Source organism: Nesoenas mayeri (genome assembly GCF_963082525.1).
Source record: "Nesoenas mayeri genome assembly, chromosome: 2".
NCBI classification, from domain to species: Eukaryota; Metazoa; Chordata; class Aves; order Columbiformes; family Columbidae; genus Nesoenas; species Nesoenas mayeri.
The window spans coordinates 23,766,767-23,794,585 of NC_137543.1; the positions used below are offsets into that span (position 1 = coordinate 23,766,767).

Consider the following 27,819-nt stretch of genomic DNA (forward strand, 5'->3'; position numbering starts at 1 on the left):
AATGTCTGTCAAACAAAATGCCTTTTACATATTGACAACTTAAGTGAGGATACACATTCTAACCTGTTTCCAGAACACAAGCTAAATTTTTGAAGGTCTCTCCTTCCCAAGGGGAATTAACAAATTGCAGGCATAAACAGATACCTGCAATTGCGAACTTTGCTTTGGAGCCACATGAAAGTTATGGTCTGTGTCCTGTGACCTACAATCCTTTCCCATTCTTTGCTGTAGTATGGATGGGGCATATCCCACTGCATATTCAAAGGCAACTATGTAATGGTGCAGAATTTGCAACCCAAGTTTATTTATGTGTAGCTTAGTTTTAGATTTACAAGAGTGCTGATTTGGAATTCTAGGCGTATATAGCACCATATCTTGATAAAGTAAACATCATGGGGGAAAAATAAAAAAGGAAGCCAAATAGCCCAGTATTTCATGTTTTGGGAAAGTTTTACTTACTAGCTTTTTTCTTCCTAGGGGTCCCAGATTTTGTGTCACTCATTCAACAGCAATAGAAAGTGCCAGTGCAAAACTGAAGCTCTGGCACAAATGCCATGAGAGACCAAGGGTTGATATTGATCCTTTTCCACAAATGGTATCATTGCTACCATTGACACCGAAGTCTTGCATACCTAGGATACCATCTTCCTTTCCTCAGGTAGGTAGGACACAATATTGAAAAACAAAACCTTGTCTCATCAAAAACAATTATAAAACTCTAATTCAATGGGACAGGAATATGGTACTTGGTTGTTTGGAAGTCAAGCTTTAGCAAGGTTGTCTGTTGCAGATGGTTATATCTAAAAAAAGCAACAAAATTTTACTATAGGCAAGAAGTTGATATAAGTTGAGTCACATTATTTTCTCAGTTAACATCCTTGCTATTTTGTAAGTCTTCTGGATCAATATTTTAGCTCAAAAGTCTCAGAACTGCAAGATTAAGGCTCTAGCAGCACAGATTCTGCCCTTCAACAAGCCGTATCTTAATCTAGAGTAATTCTTACAATTTCACTGCAGTTACCCTGAACCTACCCCTCATGTTGGTAAGAAGGGCAGAATCCTGCTCATTTTCTATCACCACAGTCCTTTAATCAGCTACACATGATTTTTCTTTCTACTGAGGGCTGTGAGCCACAAAACACAGATCTGTCCTTTTCACAGCGTGTAGCTTGCAGGTGGCCAGCTCAGTTTTGACTCTTCTTCCTTGAAAGCCTGAATTTGAGAGCTGACTGCAATGAAAGCAGCAGGTTTTCAACAATATGGTGTTAAGTCTCAGGACAGAAGGTACTTGGAGAATGTGAATTGAAACTGGTTTCATTATTAAGAACTGGATGGGCTATGTCACAGATCTGTTCACACACATCTCTCTTACTTTGAGTTGGATAGTTTTAGACTACAATTATATTTTTTAAAAAGCTAATTCATGGAGATAATGGAGGAAGAACAGTGGGACAGATTTCCTGTTCAGAAAAAGCTGGGTTCAGGAGCCAGATTCCTGCCGGCCACAGCGGGAATGGGAGCCAGAAGCAGCTGCCTCTTACAGAGACCAGTTCTGGCTTCACAAGGTGTGCTAGTGACCCAGAACTAGCTGTAGGTCAGGCTGACAGGATCCTAACTCTGCAGGTTTTCCAGCCCCTGTTGAGTTCGGTACTTGAAGAAAACTATGACCTGGCACCCATGAACCACACAGAATCATCTGACAGACCATTTCTTGCTGTTTGTTTTTGTTTTTGTTTTTGTTTTTTCTGTGAGAAGTCTGGACTTCTGAAACTTCCAGCTCCACTGTGCTTGCAAGAGCTTAGGAAGAGCAGCAATCTGGGTGAATTTCTGAGGACACACTGAATGCAACTGGCATCTCCGAAAAGTCATAGCATGATTTTGTTCAAAATAAGTTAGTGATGGTGTGTCACATGCTCTTCACCTGACATCCTTTGTAATTCTATAAAAAGTGCATGTACGGTATTTCTACTTGTAAAAAATGTAATTTTTTTAGGTATAGTGGTTATTACAGTGTGCTGAAAGATCTTGCAAGATATTCAGAAAAGCCTGTTGCAATTTGCAGTTTTACCTATTGTGACTGACAAGGCAAAATGGTCCTGAAAACCCCTGAATGTATTTAAGCAGTTAATAAGAACATGTTAAGAAAACACAAAGGTGGAAATGTAATCAGAATTGCCTTATTTTTGTTACATCTTCTAGAGAAGTAGAACAAGCTCACCAACAACTTTATCAAAACCAGCTACACCAGATTTCTTTTTGAATAAACCATTATCACCTACCCTGCCATCAAGTCGGAGCCCCCTTCCTAGCAGTAGGAAGTGGTAAGTATGGAAATCCCTTGTACATCTTGCTGCACACCAGTATACCTTCAATATTTATGAGAGGGTTTTAGAATCTACTGTTTTCATGAATACTTTAATATAATATTCTGCTTAGTGAAGCACAGTTACGGGACTGCGCACATGGAGAATTCCTCCCTGGCTGATTAGTTTCTCATTCATTTGTGCCACAACACAAAAGAATTTATTTCTCCTAATAGAGGTGGTTTACCCTCTCTTGTATAATCTTTGATATTCTCTACATACATTTCTATTCTTTTAGCCTGTCTCAACCACTTGCCCTCAAAGATATGCTGTACAAGTGATTTCCATGGGGCCACATGAAAAAGTATTCCTCTACATTTTTTACATTTATTATAGATTAGAACTCCATGTACTTTTCCCTCTACTGCTCACTATGTCATTCTTACTTCTCTCATGCCCCTTCTTAGTTATTTTAGAAGCAGTCCCAGTTTTTTTCCTTAAATAGGTATTGAAAATTTTGTTTGTTTGTGGATTCAGGCCAAAGTCAGCGAGCAGAGACACGATTCATTGCTTAGCTTTGGATGACAGTGAAGACTCAAGATACCAGCTTTATAGAAGGTACACCTATGCTGAGCTGCTCCCGGTAAGCAGTGCTTGAAGGTTTTAGTCATCTTGAATCATGGATTAAAACACTTTATCAAATAATATTAAAGGGGAAGTAGTCTATGATGAGGAGAAATTGGTTTGATTATGTGAATGTCAGTGCTGCATGCAGAGGTATAATTAGAGTGTCAGCATTTTCTGTGTGGTATCTGTCACCTATTTGATAGGAAATCATGTCACATACAGAGGTTTATTTTCACTAGAAAGTGTTGATCTTCTCCATGGTGACCATGTGTTCAGTAGGCTATTATGGAAACTCACTGGATAAACGCTTTGGTGGAATTGTTGCCTAGGAAAGTATACCAGACTTACAGTGAAAACTGAATCTGCCCTAGAAAGTCATTACAATAGTAAAATTCATAAAAGGAAAATGCTTCACTTGTATAATTCCTCTTTATTTCTTGTGCACTTCATTCTTTTCTTTGATGAATTATTGCCTGTTAAGCAGGGCCTCAATCCAGCAAACCTCAGGAGGGACGGGCTGCACAGATGAGCCGTTTCTCAATAACTGTTAAAATGCTGACAAATCAAACATGGGATGTCAAGATTTGGCATTTTAAAATATATCAGAAACTTTTCACATTTGTGGAATGGTCTCAAAACAGCCTGCTGTTTCATGGAGGTGTTGATACCCCTGGCCTTGCAACTGAAAAAGCCCCCAACATATTATGAAATGTGGGCCTATTTCCATATGCATGGAGTTTGCTGATTGCTTGAGCACGATTGATTGTTTTTCACATCAAAATCATACTTTTATTTATTACTTCACTACAATAATTTTAATTATTTTTTTAAATTCTGACAGACGAAAAGGCTAATCTTTGCAATTAGGGGATATTTGCAGTTAGAAACTTTTATTAAAGAAATATTCACACCATGAATTACTAGTGTTTATATACCTTCATCATGCAGAGTTTCCCTATGTCACAGGGAGGAAGATACTACCCTTTTACAATTACAGAGCTAGAGTGGAACCTACAGTCAGGACTCCACAATTCGCAATCACAAATATAAAGCAAAGGGGAATGCAGGGATCCATAGTTTAACTTCATACTGGGGAGCAGGATCTTCCTGCTCTGCTTCCAAAGTCTGGCTTCCTCGTGCCCTTCTCCGTCCCTGTTACTGGTTGGAAAGAAGCTGGTGTCAACTACCACACTCATCTGCTCCCACTTCTGCTATCAGAGACATCAAGTCAGTCAGAGTTTCTCCTTGTAACGACCAGAAGCTATTTTACTAGTTTGTACTCTCCTCTGGTCTCTCTGTGAGCATTGTCAAAATGGAAGTATTCTTCCTCAAATGCTCCAGGAGATAGCCACAGTAAAGAGTATGGATTTCATCTCCCCTAAAATGCTCATGATTTTGATGCTGATGTCAGTGGTGTAACCCCAGAAGACACATCTTCTGTTCCATTATAGTTAATAATTTTGAGGTTTGACCTAATAACCACCTGTTAACTTCTGTTGGTTCAAAACACAGTAGCCCGAGCTGAGACAACTTTTGACAGCTAAGTGATACAGTTTAGTATCGTTAGAATTCCCCAGATTTGGAGCTAAAGAGTTAATGACAGAATTAGGGCCAGGCTTGTTTTCCTGTTTCAAGTATTGAGGAACCACCTAAGGGATGCTATGGTCATTTTGCTACCTGTATGCCTTCAGTATTGAGACTTAGTCCATTGGATGTGAATATTTAGTGGGAAAACGGTATGGAAAGCTATGATCAATTGCATATGTAGTAAAAAATGGAGTCTGGTTTCTGGAGATGAAGATACTAATTGAACACATTGCATGGCCTTCCATTGCAATGTACTGACATTTGAAAATAATGAAAACCTGTTACTTCTTGCCGTATAATTATATTTTATTTATCTAGGGGAAAAGAGCTGCTGGCAGTGTCGTCTTAGGAGGTTCAAGAATGGAAAGCATGCTGCAGTCTCTTTATTTGGAGAACAGAGCAGGCTACTACTTCACACGTTTCTGTGAGAAGTCAGGGAATAAGGTATGAACATTTTCCTACCCTGTGATAATTTTGTCCACAATTGACTGAATGCCAAGTTATAGAGGGCAGCCAGACTGAAAAAAAAAAATGGAGAAAGAAAGATTGATGACTGGATGAATTATTACTTGTGAGACTCCAATCCCTCAACAACAATAAACTGTTCATGTGTATATTCAAACTAATGACAGGTCTTAACCAAGCTGTCAGATCCTAACTCTCCCAAACCTATTGAAAATCTGATTGTACCATCAGGGATACAAAAAAAACCCAAAACTAATAATTTTTAAAAACTAGCCTTTAACTTGGCAGAAAAAATGAGGTCTTAACCCACAAAAACATTTTTTAAAAAGATGGAAAATCTGCTACGTTATTACTCATGATAATCTGCCTCCTTCTTACTTGTTATGTTAGTGATGTCCAAAATCTCCAATGTTTTAAAAATGTTCTTCTGCTTCCATGAAGCTTCTTGGATTTCTGAGAAACGTAACACTATTTCTTCTTTGCAGTCAGCAGATCCATCATTCATTGCTGGGTGTAAATTGAGAATTGGTTGGAACAAGTTATGAATCTGAGTCACTGTTTAGTGGCTTTGCAGAAAAATTGAGTCTTTAGGGGAGATTTGAATGCAATCAAGATGGACATCTGTTTCATCGCTGGCACAACCCAGAATCCAGCAGCAGTAGCTAAAAATGCCTTTGGCTACCAGAAAGCAGGAGCCAATGTTTCCAAAGCTGAATACCTTCAGCTAAAAATGTTCAATGTGTATAGATAGAAATATAAATAAAAGTAACTTAGTTTTTCCTTGGAGATAGGCCCCCATCCACATGTCTTCTAGTCTTTGCAGGTGCCAGATTCCTTTGAAAATAATTTCCTTAAGGTTTTGTCTGTGGGGCCTATTTCACTATATGCCAGGTCTGGCAGACTACAGTTTGTGGAGCAAAGTTCCCTGCCCCTATCTTTATGGAGCAGTTTCTTTATTGTCCAGTGATGGGGGTTTCAGGGTATTTTTAAGATCCATATCCCATAAGCACATGACTAAAACAGAGGACTTGCGGAAAGATGTAGACTCCTTCTTCTGAAAGACCTTTTGATGTTTGTTTGAATTTATGAAATGAAGCCAAGACTTGGTGCCTCAGAAATGCATGTAATAAAAATGTAATGGTAGTCCCAGTAACATATGTCAAGTACACAATATTTAACTGTTTTGGTTATTGCTGCAAAATGCTATTTCATGATGGCACAAATTCTGCATGACCATTATCAACATTTCTTCTTTAGTGCTGGCTTTATGCCACTGAAATGTGGTTGCTCTTCAAACGTTAACTACAGTGTTAACAATTTTAATTGCCAATTATGCATAAAGGATACAATAAAAGATATAGTATCGCAGTAACGATGCCATTAAATATGTTGTCCTTCTGCCAGTACGCAACAGAAAATTAAATCCATCTTAAATTGAGCTTGATTTAGGATGACCCCAAGGAGCTAAATAATTACTTGCTTTGGAAACGGAACTTTTTATAAAGCTGTGATATTTGGGTAGCAACAACTTACAATATTTTTTGTTTCTAGTTGTGGAAGAACAGCGTGTACTTTTGGTTTGACCTACAGGCTTATCATCAGCTTTTCTACCAAGAAACTCTTCATCCTTTTAAAATATGTGAGCAGGCTCAAGTAAGTTGTAAATAATGTATTTTCCCTTCACAAATACATTTGTTCATTCCCTTCAAAAGTACATTTGTGCAGTGTAAAGAAGACAGAAATGTTTCCAAATCTTGACAAATCACACCAAAGTAAATATGGGTTGTGGACAACAAAAGATGCTCTTTGCATTGTTTCCATGGGATTTCTTGATTTAAATGTTAAACATGCATAGTTTGATTTCTAGGCTCTGCTGCCTGTTCCCAGTTTTATCTACTATACTCGGTTTACCTAATCTTCCCTTTGCTCTTCTCTGTCGTATTTGGAAACTGTCTGCTTAGTGTTAACACCAGAGATATTTTTTCTAAACCATCCAATTGTGCTATACCTTTTCTTCCATCTCCTATGTGTGTTAGAATTGCAGATCTCACAGTCCAAACCTCAGATCATGACCTTAGTCATGAAAATGGGTCTAGCAGTTGTCAGTCTTTTTTTTCTTTTTCTGTTTGTCAGGGCATCATTACGCTTTTTTCGCAGTCATCATCCCTCACATTTGATCTTTAGACCCTCATTTACTGTAAAGCAGAACTGAAATTTCCTATAAACAAGCATTCTTAATTGAGCATGCACTTTAATTTAGGGAATAAACCAGAAGTGAACTGGTTCACCACATGGGTGCTGATAGCTGTCACTGACTGTGGAAGAGTCCTTTACTGCCAGGGAAGGAGGCTGCAGCAGCGTGATATCATTAGAAGAATTCCAGGCAACTTTTAAAAACACTTTGTGAAACTTTGGTCTGTTTTTCCTCTGTAAACCTTGTGTAGGAGTATATGCTATCTGCATATTTCAATATATGCTGTAATAGAGCAAAGCTACTTTGCATGTCATTGGAACAAATATCTGTAGAGAGCAGTGGATAATAATCTCTTTGTCTGGCTTATGTTACTGAGCATCTGGACTTCCTTGAATCTGTCTTCTTTTCCTACTTGGAGGTTTTACTGGGGCAAATGTCAGAATTTTGCATATTTGCCCAGAATTCTCACCTGAATCAGTGTTATTTGTACAGAAACTCCAAGCAGAGACTAAGGCATGGATTCCTCCCTCTCTCCTGTCACACACTGGCTAACTTTAACTGCTACCCTAGTTAGTTGTTTGCTGCCCCAGCTCTATTTATGGCCTGAGGCTGAGGGCAAGGGACTGTACTCCTAACACCCACTGTCTGCCATGTCTGCCCAGGCCTGTGTGGGGCGAGAGACCCTGTTCACAACAGGTATGCAAGTTAACCATGTCTTTACTCTGTCTTCGTTTTCCTGTATGTTTTGTTGCAAGCCATATCTTAGGTTATAGTGAACAACAGTTTTCAATTTGGTTTCATTTCACACCAGCTTACACTCTTTCTGCAGTGGTTGTGTGGCTGAAAATTAAGGCCTTGGTCTTTTTAACTTATTTCCAGTGCTCGCCTGGTGGTGACAGCAGAACATCGCACAATCAGTGTTACCAGGCAATTGCAGAGAGCTACATACACATAGCCATTAAAGTAAATACATCAAAACGAAATATGTGAAACTGTTCCATTAGCATAACTAACAGCTGAAATGTAACATAACAAATCAACACATGTGCTGCAACATTTGGTATCATTCTCAAGCTTGCCTTTTAAGGCTGCACAAAAATTATTCTTGTTTTCATTGGAACACGGTAAAGAGTCAAGCTGCATCCAGTCTACAGGATCTGCTTATGGAAGAGATGCCTTCCCAGATTCTGCGCTCGCTTTTGGCACAATAAGATAGTAATTCCAAATACTCCTAAGAGAAGGTGGATCAGATTTGAATAACACATCGTCATATATATTTTACTATTGAGACATCCAGAGTATTCAGTATGTGTTCTGCCTGCATCCTATTAGAAACAAGAGCAAACCTGGATTGCTATGTATCTGCTACTCCTTGTTTCATTTATTAGGCATTTTTATCTCAGCTTTATGACAGAGAAAGGAAATGCATTCCAAGGTGTATATTCATTCATCCAGGGAAAGAAACTACAGGGAGAATGAAATCTGATGGATAAGAAAAATGATGAGTACTAGTAATTATCTAGGAACATATATGGTTATTTGCTACAAACATATGTACAGGAGTGTAAAATAAATCATGAAAGAAAAGCAACAAAGAAACACATACTGTAGGTTTTTATTAAAAAACAGTTATTTAGAGTTAGAAAATTTAATGCAGTCAATATTTTAACACGAGAATCAATTTAGATAACGGGAGTTATCATTACTGCAAACTTTCAGGGTCAGGCAAAAGATTTATGTTAGTGGAAAGTGATGATGGGGGTTAAGGCAGTTTAGCCTTTCCATTTAAGACTGGCCAGTGCATTGTGTTCTTCTGTCATATGATTCTGTCAAGCAGCTGCACAAGCCCCTCATTTAGATCAGAGTTTTTGGGCAGCAATACAAACCACTTGGACTTAAACCTTTTTAGTGTTTCTTGCTTCACTCTAGTCATTCTGAGATTGCTTACCAAAGACTTCTTATCTGGGGATGAACTCACACCAAAACCCAAGACCTGAAAAATCCCTGATTTGGAAAATCATAAATGTGGCCAGAGTCTAAAACTGAATTTCCTAAGCGTTTCATAGCATCAGACTTGTGCCATTATAAGTAATTTCAAGATGCAAACTCTGACCAAATTTCCAGATAGTGTTTTGGGTTCAATCCATCACTTATTCTGATACATGTATAGGAAAACATATAGCTGGCAGGTAGGAAAAGTCTTCGTGTTTTACAAAAGGAACAAAACATTGAATAAATGAAGTATGATGCACACTTGATGTCACATGCTTAAGATTTTTGTATTAATTTTGTAATCTTTAAGTTCATTTAATGTAAGTTTTTCCTGTCGATCCTTTAGGAGATTGGCCAATACAACAATTTCATTATTCCACTGAGAATCAGAATACCACAAGACTTCCATGACGTGGGAGTCAAAAAAGGCTATGAACTTTCCTTTTTGAAGGACACAATGTATTTCTTCCTATATCTTTCTGAATTCATTGCTCAGTGTTGAAGGCTGTGAACACAGAAACTTTTCCTCTTTTTTGGCATGCCTAGAACTATTTGTAGTTGGTTTTCTTGCAGTCCTTGCATTCAACTCAGTGCAGATCTCCAGATCAGCCTGAACCCTCATCAAAGGACACTGGGATGAAAGCTCCTCCTTATTTGTCACTTTGTGATGCTATCTTTTTAGTTGGTGGGTCAAATCCCACAGCAATGGATTCTTACAAGTATTTAAGCAAAAAAAAATGGCACCATGCCCAATCCTCAGACACTGTAGATCTGCACCCTTCAAAAAGAGGCCATCCTGATTACAGCACTGAGGGTCTGGTCCTCTGAGTTTGGAAAAGTGCACTCCTGTAGCTAGCTTAACCACCTTTAAATTTCTGCTTCACATGTATTACTAGGCCTAACTATTATTTCTGAAAAAAAAAAATAGTCTGTCTTTATAACGTTCTAGTTTCGCATGTGAAATTATACAGGACTGGGTGCAGTTGTACAGGTAGAGCAGCCTGCAAAGGCTGTCGCTGATACGGCAATATATTATGACAGTGTTTATGTGTGCAGATTGTCAACAGTTTTTGGCCAAAGCTTCCTTAGTCTGGGCAGTTGCTGATTCTGTAGGCTGATACTTTTTGTCAGCTCTAAAGAAGAGCTGCGTATATCCTCTGGTTAACACATTTCCTACAAAATCATGGGAGAAAGAATAGTTCCACCCAAGAAAGTTGTGGAGTATTTGTTTTGCTTTTATTCTTAAAACTCTACTAGAAATGACCAGTCCTCTAAGGAACCGGGTTAAATGTGTGTTAAAATATTGAGGACTTACTTTAGACCCTTTTCACCAATTTACAGATCCTTTGTGTGTGGTTTTACGAGTCATAACGGGTAGAGCAATGTAGCCCTAATGATGAATAAAATGGTTAATCCCTCTTTAAAAAGTCTATTTTTAAAGATACCACATCTTTATATCATCGAACTGGTCCCTTCTAATTTGGCTGTTTTATATATTAAATGTTTTGGATCAGATCAGAACATGATGTAACGGAAACTTTACTAGTGTTAGGGTTCTTCAAAATAACTTCCAAATTCTGAAATCACCATGAATCTAATTAATGCTCTGTCTGCTAAATTTAAATATATTTGGGGATTTGCTGATAAGGGAATAATTTAGGATAAATGTAGTCTTGTTCTTCACCTAGGACTCTTCCTGTGGACGTCCTCATTCTTTGACCTTACCCTTGTACCTGGGGGTCTTTATTGCACTCATAATATGGGACACAATAGCCACAAAACATCTGTGTTTTCAGTAATTAAATTTAGGTGGAAAGGGGGTGGAATCCTGCATAAAGAGTAGATACAGTAATTGTAACAAATTCTAACTGGGGGATGGATGTCAGCCATTGCAGCCCTGTATTCCTCAGTGACTTGATACCAGGAGAGTCTCAAGGGTCTGTTTCAGATTGTTAAGGTTGAAAATAAAGGGGATGTAGTCTGGTACTGTTGCTGTTTGAAGGAAAGAGTCTAATAAATCAGAATTTCATTTTAAACAAACAGAAACATAATTATTTAATGCACTCAAACATTCCCCCACTGTGCCTGTAATCTAAACATGAGTGTTTTATTACTCCTTGAACAAAGAGTAAATATATTATTCTTTTCTTTTCTACTGCTTTTTATATCTGCTAGTTACAGCTGGATTTTAGCAACATAAGCTAAACAAGAATTATCAGAAACCTGCCTTCTTCATTGTTGAAACTGTGTCGTAATAAATAGTGAATACGGGCTCCTCAGTGAGGAGTGAGGAATCAGAGAGAAATTCTGATTTATATTACTAATAGGATCACCTGACCTTATGTTTGGAAATTAGGTAGACTTTGACAATATGAAGAAGAGAAACATTTATAAGTATATGAAATATATTGCAACAGCACCTTTTTCTCTTGAGTTCCTAGCTGCAGTTGGAATCATGAGGTATTAGAAATATATTCTGGAATATCTTCTTCCACGCTGTTCTGGGAAGAAAGTATTTTTCTCTGAGTTTTCAATGTTCGTTTTCATAGCAATTTATGAAACATTTAAAAATCAAGAATTTGACTCAGGGGACTATTTGGAAAAAAAAATCATTTGAAATAAATAAAAAACTTACTCTGTGCTTCAAGAATGAGCTGCTAGTGAGAAGGAAACATTCTCCAGGTTCAGCTTTCTTCCATTTGTACATGTTGGATGGCAATCTGTGCTTCATAAAAAAGCATATTGTAAATCCTTGCTTCGATAAGGATTTAGACCTTGGTCATGAAGTGATATCTTCTGTTACAGAGATGTACCATGATGGATTCTCACCAGTGTCAAAAGAACTGTGCAAGAGAATTTCCACACAGAATGAAATCTTATAATTTTTCATTAATTTTAACCTTAAATGTACAAATTCTATTCAGAAGAATTAACATTCCTTCACAAGTTGGCCCAGCACATATTCTGCAAAAGAGTGCAAGCTCATGAAGAGTGCAGCTGCTGTTATGATTGTGGTTATCTGAATCTAAGAATCAGCCAAATATCTCCAAACAAAAATTACATTAAATATTATTTTATGATCTAACCATTTTAACAAGTAGGAGCAAAAAATGGCAGGGAGGTCAGTTATGGCAATAACTCAATTTTGGACAAAATAGTCATATTTATAAAAACAAGGCATGTAATTAGATACATGTTCAGAATAAACAGCAGGACAGTGGAGGAGAAATACGCATTAATTCTCTCCTTCAGTGGACTCTGACCATTGGAATGAATGATGGCTAAGAAACAGTTTTCTTCTGGTTTATTGTAGTTTCTTTATGCAACTTACATCGCCCCATCTGCCAGTATGGACATTGGACTTCATCAGAGCAAGAAAAACATGATTTATCAGAAAATTGACCCAGCTTTTGAGGATCTGTTTGACCCAGCAGAAGAATATATCCTCACTGTTCTGCTAGAACCATGGATGAAGATGGTGGAAGCAGACAAATACACTTATGGAAAGGTAACTGATCTGGATGAAATAGTGAAAAATTCCTATGTTGGGGAAGAAAATCACAAGAATCTTCATATGCAACCCTGTCACATTTATAGTCGGGAAGGGAGAAGTATTATGGGATGTCTTGCTCACCCAATCCTTTCTATGCTGATGTGTGAAGTAGTGGACTCCTGTGGAGAGTTGACTGTGAATTCTGGAGGAATGTATCTTGCTTTGGCAAAATTTCTCTTTGCACTCAGGAAGTGTCATGTTTCTGCAATCTTGCCATTGATCAAAAGTATTTTCTTATGATGGATTGCCCTCAAGCCTTCTATGTTTTTAAAGACAAGCACAAAATAAGCCGTTTATAGAGTGTCACTACAGTGATGCTAGGTCCAGATGAATTGTATCCAGTATTTCTCAGTGTTCAGAATTAAAGTGCAGCTACTGCTTAGCGTAAGAGAAAACGTGAAATGGTGATCCAGCTGCATTTACCCCAAACACTTTGTAAGGGCTGACTGTACCCTGCAGGCTTTCTGAAGTAGGTGGCTCAGTGGTGTACTTAGTTCTAATCTCAGAAAGCCTCTGAAGGCTTGCATGGAGCAGGCTCATGCAGGTCAGAGGAGAGGGCTGCAATCCTGACTGCTTTAGACAAGTAAGAACAAGAAATGGTGGAGGCAATGATGGATGCTGCAGCTCTCTGTTCTTTGTAAACTTACCTACAAGTTATCAGCTGTAGGTCAGGCATCTAATTCCAAGTCTCTCTCTTAAATATAGAAGAAAAACTAACAATGGAGAATCAGGAGTTGGAGGGCAGGAAGTTAGTCTTCCTGTTTTACTCCTCTATGACCTTAGATGAAGCATCTTCATTTTTATGGGAAACGCCATCACTTACTGCTGATACTTCTGTCAGCATGTAATGAGACCATCCTTGCATTTCCCCCTGTAAAACATTTTGAAATCCTTTTGTAGAGGTTTTGTAGTACAAAATACAGTATTTTTGTTACTATATCACACCTGCATGTGTTAACTACTAGAACAGACGCCTAAAACTAAAGTTGAGAATGGTCTTCTAAGCCTATTAGGTGGCAGCCAGTATTAAACATTTAAGAATGGAGTATAACGACAGAGAAAAAAGACCAATATACAGCAGTATTGCCAGCTTCAGCACTTTGCAACTGAAGGGGTTAATGAAGCAGCGGTCTCATGCATGTTTTTGTGTTTAATGGTATTTGATGAGTTTTTTTTGTTACTCATGGGTTTATGTAAATGTACCTTGAGTCATTTTATATCTTCAGGCTCACTGTAGCAGTGCGTTCTATAGTTTAATCGTGCAATAGGATAAAAAAATGCTAATCTTGGTTTCTTTGCAAACCCCTCGCTGATCATTTCACCCGGTGCCCTAGGTTTATATGTCATGAGGAACAGTGAACAATTGTTACCTTGTCATATTCTCAATGCTTTCATGCTTTTACATGCCTCTGTTGTGTCCCACTTCAGTTACATCCCTTTGAAACTCAGGAATCCTAGACCATCTGAACTCCCCTCTTACTGAAGGTGTTCCATACCTTTGTCACACTTGTCACCCCCATCTGTTTCTGTTATTTTTTGTTCTTTTGATGATATGCAAGTGGTGCTCAGGATCTGGAGGCACTAAGGATTATCCAGTGGCACGAACATGTTTTATCTTTTCCTCTTTGTTCCTTTTCTAATTGTTCCTATGATTCTAATTGCCTTTTGACTCTTGGTGAACTTTGAGTGGATGCGCAAAATGTAAGCTAATAGCCATCTGTGATGATTCCAAGATCTCTTTACTAAGTAATAACAGCTAATGGAAAGTCCAAATTTGGAGCTCACTGAACTGACTTAATGTTTATTGTCGTTGAATTCAGCTGCCCTTTTATCACGCAGGCATAGTGTCCCAAAATCCTGCAGCTCTTCACAGTCAATTTCATTTTTTTTTCTCTGTGGAATCATTTTGCAAACTTCGTTGTCTCCTCGCTCACCTCCTTTTCCAGATAATTTCTGAATGTTTAAAAAAACAACCTCAGCACAGATTCCTGTGAGGCTCCAGTAGAGCCCCACCCCATTATGAAAGTTATTTATTTCTTTATTTTTTATTTTCTACCTTCTAATGAATTCACAAGAGAACCTTACCTCTCATCCTCTGATAAATTAATTTCCTTGAGAAACTTTGAAAAAATCTTACCAAAATGAAATATACGAACCCAAACACATCTGCAAAATATTCTTTTAGCTTTTCAGCATCTTTTCTAAGCTTTCAGATAAATTATTTTTCTAAGCTATTTCAGCTCTAATTGTTTATGATCTGCAGAACACCATGTACTTGATCAATCCTTTCATTAATATGGTATTTTATTTACTATCAGCCTAGTCTTACAGTCTGTTGTAAATGTAGCTTTCCATGTGTATTTATCAATACTAGTTGTTTAATATCTATTGCCTGTCCTCACTGAGTCAAATCATCAACTCAGACGAGTATTATTATACAACATTTTTGTATAAAAAGGACTTTGCTTTTGCACACTCTCTGAATACAATGTTTTCACTGCTTCTAGCAATGGAAGAATTCCTCCAAAGAAAGAACTGAAAATATAAACTTTTGCTTTAAGTTAAGTTAATGCATGTGTCAGGTTATACCTCCTGGAGTTGATTGAGGGACAATCTATTGCCCTTTCAGTTTAGATGATGGTTTGCTTGCAAGTGTAGTTACGTGCAGACTTCTCAGTACCCTAATAACACAAACATCTTAATCAGAGCACGAAAAAACAGAACTAAATCCTTTTGAGTGCACAATACGTGCATTTGTGAAGAGTTATAATACACAGACATAAAATGACCTGTTCTAGGAGGCACTAGAGTCTCTTTGTAGTAGGCGCAGGCTGATGCTCAGGCACACTCCTTCCCAGCACAAAGACAAGGTCTGCTTTGTATTTTGTTCAGTTCCTGGCTCTACTCTTCCCCTTTGTTCTACCATACAGCAGGATATATTTGGCCCATAATGAAACAAGATATTTTATCAACAATTAGGTGAGTCCAAAATTGTTTATTTGGGACATGGTCAGTATGTATCTATTTTTTTATCTTTAAATGAAACATGAAAACATGAGAGTTCCTTTTTATTGTTGACTCTCATCCTGCCTCTATCTGCGTTCTGTTTAAACTCCCATGAAAAATGTTCTGAATTATTTTCCTATTTACTTTTAAACTACATTTTCTTTTAAAGGAAAGGATACCCAAAAGCATGTTATAGCAGTGGAATAGAGTTACACTGAGCCTGAAGGCATTCAGATAACACGGTGATTAGCGTGGTATTCACATTTAGACAAAAGCGTAATGAATATTAAGCTAAAAACTCTATTTTCTCTCTTGCACATAAACTCTTGTAAAAGAAGACCACAGCTTTCTTATCTTTGTAATGCGCCTGCTAATTAGTACAACGCCTTGGCTGTTTTTAGTCGAATATCCTAAAAACTGCATTTGAATGCTTTACTCAGCCGAGACGGTCACCAAACAGTTCCTTATGCAGTTACTGATTGTTTGCACATAACATGGAGAACTGCTCTAGTTGTACACATAAGGCTTCTAATTAAGTTAAAAAATGCCGATGCTTCATGAGTTCTAATTATGCACAATTTATTATTTTAATACATTACCTGGTACAAAGCTAAGGAAGGGGACAACCTGAAAGCCTGAAAGCTTTCACCTTCATTGTTTAGGTTATTATTGCATCTTTCTTTTCTTAGATTCTGTTTCTGGAATTCTGTGGCACTTTATCTTTTGGCATTTCACACTGAGAGTCACAGTCTTATGACTTGTTTTTCTGTGTCTCAGTGGCACTTTGACATCTAATTTGCTGGTACAGGCAGTCAGGTAAGTCTGACACAATACACACAATATAACATACACAACATAATTTAGCAATTTTTTAAACACAAGGTCCTTTTCTTAAAGATACAGTTAGGTTATTTAGTGGTGGTCTGTGGAAATCTAAATGTGATCCTACACAAATCTGAAAATTTTGTTCTACCAGAGCTTTTAACTGAATTGTTTGTCACAAGGATGTGATTTGTAGTGTCTTCTAAACATCAGTCTCATTACTGGCAAACATATTCTTTTCTATCCACTGTCACTGGCAAGGTGCCCATCCAGTTCTCCATCTTTCTATAATGTGTACTGTAGGGATGACATAAGATATTATTTTTATTAGGTGGAGTTGGTGGACGAAACTCAACAGCTGGATTCCGTGTACTTTAGAGAGCTCCAGGCTTTGCATCAAGAGAGTGGTTCCAAGAAGGATGAGGTAAGACAAGTACCTACTAACAAAAACAAACTCTTTCTCTATCAGAGAGGGTTAGCACTTTGAGTATCAGCAATGGAAGACTAACTACATGCCAGTTTGGAGAAGCAAGTAGTCTGATTTCTACTAATTCATTTGGGGGAATGATTGCCAGCCATTGTATCAATTACAAGTACAGGTCCTCAGTCAATTGCATCAACATCAACCACTGTGTGATTGGAGTCAAAGAGACAGTTTCCACTAAAGTCTGTGGAATGTATTTTGGGCCCTTAATCTTGAGTAAATATCTCAATTTCAAGTAAATTATAGGTATATATTGGTTTATTTGATTATGGAACCTGCACACACTGATATGTTGAAAGCAAACATAAAGGTAAAGCTGATTAAGAGCCAGAGCCTTAACTCAATTTATTTTCTCAGCAATCAAAAAGCTACTCTACAGAGGCAGAAGTTGTCTAATACAAGGATTATTAGACTGAACAAAATATAGAGATGAAAAAAGCAGTTAAGCAAGTGAAATAATTTCTTCCCTCAGAATATTGTTGCTGACACTGTTCTGCCATCCTGCTCTGATGCTCTCAAAGAAGATCAGCCACTGCGTCAAGTTCCCAAAGAATCCGCAGGTCCTAATCTATCTGACCTCATCCATGACAAAGAGAAGTTAGAACAGTTCTGGGCTTTTCTTAATGAGCATTCTGCTGGGTATGTTTCTTTGTTATTATTGTTTTACCCATTTCTAAGTTAAGAATAAATCTTTGCTAGGGATCTTGGCTATCTAAATGTTCACAGGTGTTAGTCTTTTTAAAAAATGTGTTCATAAATATATATGAAATGTTCATGCACATTGTTCAGACAACTGAATTGTCTTAACATTTTTGGGGAAAAAATTCCCCTGTCATAACATGTTTGTATTACAGTTCTGCTTTCAGTTTCTGCTTTGATTAGTGGCAAACCCCTGAACAGAGCAATTAGTCTATAATGAGTAAAAATTTCTCTTTTTTTAGTACAGATTCAGTTTAGTACATTGTAAAAATTAAAGCTGGATGTTATGAAAGTGTACAAATAGAAGACAGCCACGTTATTTTCACAGTGTGAGAGCAACCGCAGTTTTGTGTTTGGAATGATTTGAACAGAACTAAGTACCAGCTCGTAGCAGAGTCAGTTAAGGCAGGGTTTTTGAAAAAGTGAACCCACTTGTTTAAAAATGAAGACCTAAACAGAAGTTCTAGCAGAGGTAAATGTGAATTAGCCACCTTTGGTTTTTTTTTTTTTTCCTCAAGCCTCACGTGAATCTCTGACCTGTTTGAGGAAAAGGCAAATATACTTTTTAAGTAACTGCAAGTCCTTACATTTTCACTTCCCTCCTTTAATCTGGGTTCCCATGAGCTGATGATTTGCATATTGCCTATTGCTTTGAGTCAAGCACTACTATAACTTGAGGTTGGATATTGGTCAGCTTTTTCAAAAGTGTCCAGAGATGGACATCTAGCACAGGATTCCTCTGGCCAAGACTCAGTGTCATCACTTCTGATTATCACCATGGTTTCCCTTTGTAGCCAGAGAGAGAAATGCACACTTCTGCACACAACTCTTTTAATTCTGAAGGTAACGTCTAAAAATTATTTGGATGGATCATTCTCAAAGATGGCTCTTTCTGCTCACTGACTACAGAAAGACTGTAGGTAATGAGTTCAGATGGAGATTCCTATGTTCAGGGTGCCTGTGGTTAAGTGACTTCTGAGTTAGCTGTCTAGACCATTAGTCTCTTTATAAATTGTACGAGCGCACTACTGAAGTTCTATTATTTTCTTCTGGCCACCCAATGAATTGTCTCTCACACCCTGCTTTTGAGACCAGTGCTTGAGGTCCTCTCTAACTAAGGAGGTGGTAGGAATCACCAGAAAACAGGTCACGGGTTAGGATGAGGTCTTGGCCATAAGGGCTGAGTTGCCTCTGGGACTTCCTGCCTCTCTGTTAATCACAGACAAGTCTCATCTTAAGTGACAGAGCCAGACAGAGAAATGTTTAATTTATGGAGAAATTTTCTTTGGTAAAAGTTCATAATGAAGAAAAATATACGAAAAAGGCTCACAAAACAGCATTTTAGAGCTGAGTCCAGACCTAGTAACTGTGAAGTCCAGCTGGCAGGTTATAGTAAAGATGCTTAATGGTGCTATAAGCTGAAGGGATCCTATAACTAATGGAGTCTGGAAAATTTCAGCAAAAAACAACAAATGTGTCATTTGCCTCTTCATCAAAATTTATGGTTCTGTTACTGCCCAATTGTAAGTGATCCATGTTTCAAGAAGGACAGGCTGCTGAGTACCTGGGCACAAATTCTGGTAAGAAACTAAACAAAGTTCCATTAATTCATATTTTGTTAAAAATACAGGATATATTCACACAGTTGCAGGACAATTTGTGTTACTCTGGCTTAGTGGGTTACCACTTTTTAGTCTTGCCAGACTAACTGACTATGCATGTGCCTCCTGATCAGTTGAAAAGAAAAAGAAGATTATGTTAGGATAAGCCACCACTGTGAATGGTTTAACCTAACACACTTTAAGATTATATATTTTGCTTTTTAAATAAGGTGGACATACTTGATCAGTTGTTATAGGTAGATGCCAAGGAGTAACTTGGATTGCTTGAATTCGAGTGAATTTATCCACATTGTGATGAACTAGCAAATGAAAGAATTTCAGTCTCAATAGAACTTAAGTCTGTAAGGGTCTCAAAAGATTTCTGAAAGGGTAACATCTGTTCTTAAATCAGTCAGATGCTTTTGAAAGTTTTACTCATAGACTAATGCCCTGAAAAAGCAAGTAATTAACCAAATGAAAAAGTGAAACAGATTTGTCTGAATTTAATGCTTCATATTTCCTGCTGCAAATACAATGAATGTCCTCACAAAACTTCATCTAATAAGATACTATCAGAAAAGAGTAATATAAATTAAAGTGAAATTGTAGGTATATCTCTTATTCTGTCCTCTGGTTTTATTCTATACATCAATATATATATTCCATTAAAACAAACTTAAATTGATAGTATACACTCAAATGATTATGAACCATATATAGATGAATAATTGCATATGAAGATTATTTATCACTTATTATGAATAAAGAAATAAGTAGTGGGATCAGTAATTTCCAAAAAGAGACAGCCCACAAAAAGCCCTAGAAACAAAATTTACTGTAAATTGTTTTTGTCTGCTTGACTGCAGACTGCCTTAAGCTCCAGGACTTCGCACGGGGTAGGTTGGGGGGTGATTTCTGGGGCTGACGTTCCCAGCTGTCATCCCTGCTCCTTTCTCAGGCGATACAACGAGGAGGCAGAACAGGGGATGTCGAGTCGTCTCTCGGTGGCTCACAGCCTGCAGTGCTGCTTCAAATTCTCATCTGTTTCATTTTTCATTCTCTCTGTGAGCTCTGTGCTGTGGCTCCAGTTCACAGTCCCTGCTGGATGGAGCAGCAGCACATTGAGGAGGTTATTCCTTTCAGGGTATCCCAGAAGGGACCCTAAATGAGATCCTTAAGATGTGCGTCTGATCTGCCTGCTCAGCAAGTGCCATGGTCTCACCAGATGGTATTAGCAAAGAAAAAATGACATAAAATTTCAGTCCAATCTGACCTGGTATTTAGGACTTGAACACTTTGGTGGCTTGTGGTTAAACTAATAACTCCCTAGAATGTTGATGAAATTAACTCAATATTGAAATAACATTCTGTTTAAATTTATTTGTAGCATGGATCTCATGTGCTGGCTAGATATTGAACAGTTCAGAAAGATGCTCCACAAGGACAAAGAGAAAAGGGAGGAAAAATCTAAGGACATTAAAAACAAGTACTTAAACAAAAAATACTTCTTTGGACCCAACAGCCCAGCTACTAGAGAACAACAAGAACAGGTACCAGTTACAATAAATAAAGAACAATCACACTAAATGTGACTGAGATAAAAGTCCATAAGCAACTTTACTCCAGCTTTTCTCCAAGCTATTTCCTCAAATTTTACCTATATTTTTAGCCAGAAATCTGGTTCTATTCTGGTTGTCGGGGTCCCCTCCTTCCTGTTCAGGTTCTTTCTCCCCTGTCCTTATAGAACATCTCTCTTAAACCCTTATCTTAGGCCACAGCCAGAGCATGCACAACACAGCTGAGAAAATGTGTAAAAATGGCTTTCAGGCAGAGTGACTAGTTCCAGCTTTCTATTTTAGTATGTCAGTAAAACCACAGACAGCAAGTCTGAGCTGTGGTACTCCAATATATTTTGATACTTAGGAAATTTACTTGGTCAAGCTGGCGTATTATTTGCTGGAGTCTGTATTCTATTATAGGTAGGGACAAATGTAATCTGTTCCCTTTTATGAAAAGTACATGTGAGCCTTGGGTAAGCATGCATTAAATGCTTTGCTTACAGTTAAGCTCATGCTTTGCTAAATCAAGGATGTAGAGAGATAAAGGACTTTTGGTATACACAAAAGTTTATGTCATGTGTTATTGTATTTGGATTGCTTAGCTAATACGTTCAGGTGGAGGATGGGGACAAATCCTTCACGATCGACTTTCGGCAGCAGTTCTGCTACAAATTCAGCAATGCGTCCAGAAGAGATTAGAAAAACAATGGCTGCCGTTGTTCCTTGCAGATGAGCACCATGGGGCAGAGGGACAAGCAAAGGTAATTTTTTTAACAACAGCAACACATCCAGGCATTGTTTTTTGTTTGGCTCATAGTTTACCACTGGGTTAAAATGGTTCAGAGGAAAAGCAGCCCACAACTCACATTCGGTTTACATTGAAAGAGACACTCTAGCACGTACAGGTTGAAGCATTTAACTTGATAATTGTGAAGGCAATTCCTCTGAAGGCGTAGTCTGGCTGACATTATTATTGTTAGATCCTAAATCTGAAGGAGCTGGTGTTAGCTCTGCTGCCAGCCAGGATGCCAGGAGAGTAAACTAATCTTTGCTGTAGTGCCGCGCTCCCCATGTGCCATTCAGCCCTAGCCATACACTTGCACACAGAAGAAATGCTGCTTTGTGTGAAGGATTTGCCCAGGGGGACAAAAACACAAGCAAATGAGTGGGCTTCTCATGGTGTGTTCTCCCCCTCTCTGACGCTGTCCGTATTCTCCCATCTGGAGTTGCAGTGCCTGTGGAAATGATTCTAGGGCTTGTGAAATTCTGCTGAGTGGGGAGGTTAACAGCTATAAGACTGGTTTCCAATTGGTTACTTCAGGAAGTTGCCAGAAAACCAGGAATGAGAAGCCTTTCACTCCTGCTGGCTCATTAGAAAGACTCAGGAATGGGCAGAGCTAACATCTGCCTTTTATGAGAGTGCCTCCGTGACTGGGATCTGTGCAGGGAGATCATCCTGCTAGTGACAGAAGCAAAAAGACTTGGCTTTTTGTACTTTCACAAAAGCTCTGAAATACGAATGTCATAGCAGAAAGAAACTTCACAGCTCCACCAAGCAAAGACATAGGCAGACTACTTTGATGAACAAAACTTGTTTTCAATGATGTTTTCAACCTCAGGAAGGCTGGCAGATGTGCATTTGAACTGGATCCTTTTCATTGATTCAGAGCATGGAGCTATCTGAAAACTGTAGGTTCTGATAAGGCAAACTGTAATTTTAATAATGGTTGTGGTAAAGCAGAATTTCCTAGCCCTCTGCCCTTTTTTAGCTGAACTCTGCCTCCTTTACAAGTGGTGGCACAAGACCGTGAGATGGGGCTGAGCTGCTTGCAGGTCTGGGAGTTCATGCCTCCCCCTGCACCTGCTGCACAACGCTGGCAGGGAGAGTAGCCTGTGCAGTTTGGAAACTGCTGTGTTCAACTCTAAAAACAGTCTACAGGAAATACATGCTTCTAATGAGCTTTTAGTCTTTTCATAACTCCATTTTTGTCTGACTGCTCTTTCTTACTGCAAATTCAGAGGATGAAAAGGTCCTTTGAAGAATGTATTTTAGAAGAAATGAAACCAGATGACATTCTCTGCTTAGCTTCATATTTCACAGTGACCAAACACTGTGGGCATGCTATGTAGTCTTTATTCAGAAAATCTGCCCTTGATTTGAGGTGTATTTTTGCTATAAAGAAGCTGCAGGATCAAGCCTGTATTTCTGATACTGCTGTCTGAAGGAACTAAAAGCATTTAAAACAAACAAAAAAAAGTTATAACCCAAAATCTGTTCCCAACATAGCTGGTCACTTGGAACATTATGGGTAAGGAAAAGCAGTGGAAAAGCACAGTTTGACTGCCATTGCCTCTTGGCTTCTCTCACTCCCCAGTCTTAATGATCATGTGCTCATTTAGAGCTGAACAAGGAATAGTGTTCAGTGTGGGTCCACAACAAGTTTCAGATATAAAGATCCAAATGAAGACATATCAACTATTATACCAGTGTGGTCTCAACCATTAGTGGGCTGAACATGAAACCAGAAGAATTAAAAAACCAATTATAATCTTTTGTTCAACTGTAGATAAGGGACACAACTGAGGATCTTCCACGCCAAAAACAGGAGAAGACAACTAGGATGTGGAAGGCAAGTGAAGTTTACTGTGTTTCTTGTGTCTTTTCTGTTTGGACCTTGCACATCCTTTACAATTTCCCTGCTGACAGTGTGAAGCCCAAATGTAATGCTGTCAAAAACATGCATGATTGTATTTGCTACAGTGGACTGATTACTCCCATTGCTGGCGAATTTAGTTCTCTGCTAGATATTTACGGTAAATTTGTCTCCCTTCCTGGCTGGAGAGGTCATACATGAAAAAATATGCCTCTTGTCCTAGCTTTAGAGCATTCTTAACCCTCCTCATACTGGTATTGTAGCTTTAATTCACTTTTATCTGTATTTTGCATGCAGTGGACTTATTGGGACAAGCTGTTCATTCCAGCATCTGGTAGTTTATTTATTATTGCGAGTGGATTACGTGCAGACACAAAGGGGAATGTGAAGTATGCAGTGGAGTGGGCAGGTTTAATCATATCTCACAGTATCTGTTTCATTTAGAACTGTATTTTAATCTTACAATACTGAGATAATATCAATTTTAAACAACTTAAACCTTTGTAATAATACATTTCATCAGATGTTTGCCAGTTTTTTCCTCTTGAAGAGCAGTGAACTCTTTGTGATTGCCAGCATACAAGTTGTGGACATTTATTCAGTTGAACGTTTATTGTCTGTTGAAATCAAACTGGAGACCCGGTCACCAATTATCCATGCAAACCATTAGCTCTAAAGGGATCCAAAGTGCACGTGGGTTCTGTTAACTGAGTTTCCCCTTTGCCTGTTTGTCAGGAAGATGGTTATTGTCCATTTTCTGCTCAAGGTTGTTGACCCATAAAATAAGAAGTGTTCATATATCAGTATAGGGGTGGGAGCAATGTTTTGTTCTCCTCTTCATGAATATGCCCCAGAAGTAATTTTTCCCCAGAAGTTGCCTAAACCCTGGTCACAGGGGGTAGAACACATTTGGAGAATTGGAGGAGGGATGAGAAGATGCTACCTTACTATCTAAGTTGAAATGACTTTATTTTAAGCAAGGACCCTTTGGACAACCGCCCCCGCCTTTCTGCCATGGTGGGTTCTCATCCCTGGCAGGCTCTGTGGCAGGACACTAAGTGTAACCCCTGTTTTTAAGAGAAGATACAGAAAGACTTTCAGCTTAGAATCAGGTTAGATTTCCAGGACTGTCTGCAGCAACTAAAGAAGTTTCTGTCCCATGCTGGCCATTGAGCAGCACTCCGTCCCTCCAGGACTTCAAGAGTTTTACAGCACTGTTAGAAGATAGTTTTCATTCATCTGTCTGATAACAGAGGGGGATTGTTAGGCGTGTTCCTCAGCGACAGCACAAGAACTGTTTGTTCAGGAAGGCAGGCCAGCCTGAACTTCATTTCAAACAAACTGTCCCTGCATAAGCCATCTTTCTTTCTCCACCCTTTCCTGGCTGCCTGCTGCTTTGTGCTTTGCAGCATGAGCATTTCCAAAATGTCTTGATGACTTTAAATTTTATATTACTATTGGTAGCTTTATTCCACAGAGACCAAGCTCTCCAGCTTCTGTTTGTGATCATGGCAACACATTTCAAAGCTCATTTTGCTGGTGAGATCCCCGTCAGAAGCGTTTTACAACTTTAAGCTATGTGGTTTGTCTGTTCCTTTTTCTTTGTTGTTTGTTTTCACAAAACTCAAACTGTTCTCTAGAAAAGTAGCCTGTTGCCATAATCAATAACAATAGCTGTTTCCATACTTTATAGTATGTAGTCATATGGTCTAAATCATTGTCAGTCATTTCCTCTCCCATCACATCTTCCAAAACATGTTGCCCAAACCAAACTGAAAAAAAAAGAGAAAAGAAGGAAAGAAATGAAACCATGCCACATTCTATTGTATCCATGTCATAAACTCGTAAACTACTGAAAGTTAGGGTCAGTGCAAAGATAAAAATCAGACAGTTTACGCTAACTAATGCTTTTGTTATTGCTTTTTGAAACAAAGTTTATTTGGTGCATTTATTTCTTCTTTTGACAGCATGTGGACAATAAGTGGGTTTCTTCATCTGGTGAAATAATTGCTTTCCGCAAAGCGTTGTTGAATCCAGTGACAGCAAATGAGTTTCAGTGCTTCGTGTCACTGAAAGGAGACCTACTGGAGAACGGAGTGCTCTTTTGGCAAGAGGTACAGAAGTATAAGGTACGGTGGTAAAATGGAGCAAGGGAGATATCATTCAGTTTGTAAGCAAATGCATCCATTACTGCATATTAGGAGAATTTTAACAAGAACATTTCTAGGCATTTTCTGGTTCATAGTAAAACCTCTTTCATTGCTTAAATTGTTTTTTCTCTGATGAAAATATGCACTTGTTAAGGGTAGCTACTTTTAATGACTTGAATATATTATTCCTGTATGTCTTTATTGTTCTTCAAACTGTAATAATCTCTTAAGTCTCTAAAGGGACACCACTAACTATCTAATGCCTGGATTTTGGTATACATTTGTTGAGCAGTAGAAAATACGGAAGCACTAAAATGTTCATTCTGTCTTTAGAGTTACATACTGCTAAATAATGGGATTATTGCTGAATTTGGTAATCTCTCAAAAATCAGAGAAAACTTTAAAATTTAATCAAATGTACAGATGTAAAGAGAGTATCTACCTAAAGATCTTATATGTACAATGCAGACCCCATCTCCCTTGCGCTCTGTACAGTCACTTTGGACGGCAGCTGAGGATGTGGCCAAGGTGAAACGTGATGGGGAAGGTCAGCAGGGATTGCCTCTCTCTCACATACATGCCCATTTGTGAAATTGCTGCTGTGTGGGGTGAAACACAATGGGAAACCTCCAGAGTGAGACTTTAAATCACACTGCACCCTCCTAATAGCACCCTAGAGTGAATGCAGGGCACCACGGATCTTTCACTTGTTCCTTGTTCCTTTTGCCTCTGGGATATGGCTGATGCAAAAGTGCTGCTGGGGTGCAGAGCCTCTCCTGGGCTCCTGGACACAGCCTGGGTGCATGGGGCAGGCAGCATGAAGTTAGCTGACCTGCTCAGAAATCAGGAGGTGAACACAGTTGATGCTACATTAGCACTTGGGAGATCCTGTTGCAGGCATATGGGTGTGTTTTCACTGTTTAATTTTACACATTTGAATTTGGGATGTGCTTTAGAAGATGAAGCTCCTCTGTTTCCAGGTGGAAATCTCCCCTTCTCACAGAGGCTCAGATCCCCAAGCGAAGAACCATCGGTTGAAATGCTCTCTGGGGTGTTGCTGCCTCTCTCTTGGTTACAGAGCGACTAGCTTAGACTAGAAACTTCACATGAAGGCACCTGAAGTTCTATGACATAATTCCTTCCCGAAACATTTGATGTTTTTTTTTTCAGATTTGTGACTCTTCATTGCTACATTGTGGAGGACATGGAAACTTTCTGCAAATTAATGTGGAGTGTAGTTTAGACTGTTTTCTTTGTGGATCTGCTCTCTGAAGAAAGCATTCATTGTTTTATGTTCCACCCCCTCTCCTTCATTTATGTTAATTTTATTTGTCTTCTTATCAAGAAAAAGTACAGTCTGACCATATTTCTCCATGCACATGATTCGTCATGGTTGGCAGCTGATGCTCTTTATAGAAGCAAAGGGCTGAAGTAGTAGGAGTGTTGTGGGTCAGACTGAACTGGAGGAATATTGTCAAAGACGTGGGCAGCACTTTGCACGGTGCATACTTGTGTTGTCTGGGCCCTATCATGCCATCAGTTTAGACAGATCCCTGTTTAAGAGTCAATGGCTGCATTGCTCCTTGTAATGCATCAGCCTGGCAGCACATCTTGGGACAATCAAAAAACAAAAATATTTTTTAAAACATATGAAGAAATATAATGCTGTGGATCATTTCCATCTGTTTCTCTATGCTCATGTCTCATCCCTTTTCATATCATACGGCTTGTTTGTTTTCCCTCTTACTACAGCTCTCTGCCTTTCTTCTATGCTAGATGAGCAAAGGAAACCATAATATATTCTTAGGATATATTGAATGTGTCTTTGTAGTGCCTTACTTTCTTCACTGTAGCTGTTATTTTTCTTTTTTTCCTTCATAAAACTAAAAAGTATTCATAATAAAACAAGCCAGTGCTTTCACATTCCACATTTCTGGTTAAAATCCCTGTTTTTAATTTCTTTGCAAAGTAAATATCCAGCCTCCTATACCAAAACCAAGTGCGTATTCTTTATTTAGAGAGCTCTCTTCCTGAAAATTCTCAAGAGTGCTCCTCGTGTCTCCAGTAGATATGTGTGATAATCTCCTAGTGTTATAGAAATTTCTTGATTATTCTGGATAGAT

General features: G+C 38.5%; 1 protein-coding gene across 1 annotated transcript in view; it reads left to right on the top strand.

The window, feature by feature from the left end:
- RGS22 (regulator of G protein signaling 22) overlaps window positions 1–27,819 on the top strand; it is a gene marked incomplete at both ends in the record, with an annotated part of 60,039 nt that overhangs the window by 23,654 nt on the left and 8,566 nt on the right. The window contains 12 exons of the mRNA XM_080364113.1: window positions 478–658; window positions 2,200–2,321; window positions 2,841–2,946; window positions 4,836–4,961; window positions 6,534–6,635; window positions 12,482–12,676; window positions 16,881–16,973; window positions 17,506–17,672; window positions 20,721–20,883; window positions 21,495–21,653; window positions 23,460–23,522; window positions 25,514–25,675. Coding sequence (XP_080220239.1) covers window positions 478–658; window positions 2,200–2,321; window positions 2,841–2,946; window positions 4,836–4,961; window positions 6,534–6,635; window positions 12,482–12,676; window positions 16,881–16,973; window positions 17,506–17,672; window positions 20,721–20,883; window positions 21,495–21,653; window positions 23,460–23,522; window positions 25,514–25,675 — 1,639 coding nt within the window. The remainder of the gene's footprint in view (window positions 1–477; window positions 659–2,199; window positions 2,322–2,840; window positions 2,947–4,835; window positions 4,962–6,533; window positions 6,636–12,481; window positions 12,677–16,880; window positions 16,974–17,505; window positions 17,673–20,720; window positions 20,884–21,494; window positions 21,654–23,459; window positions 23,523–25,513; window positions 25,676–27,819) is intronic.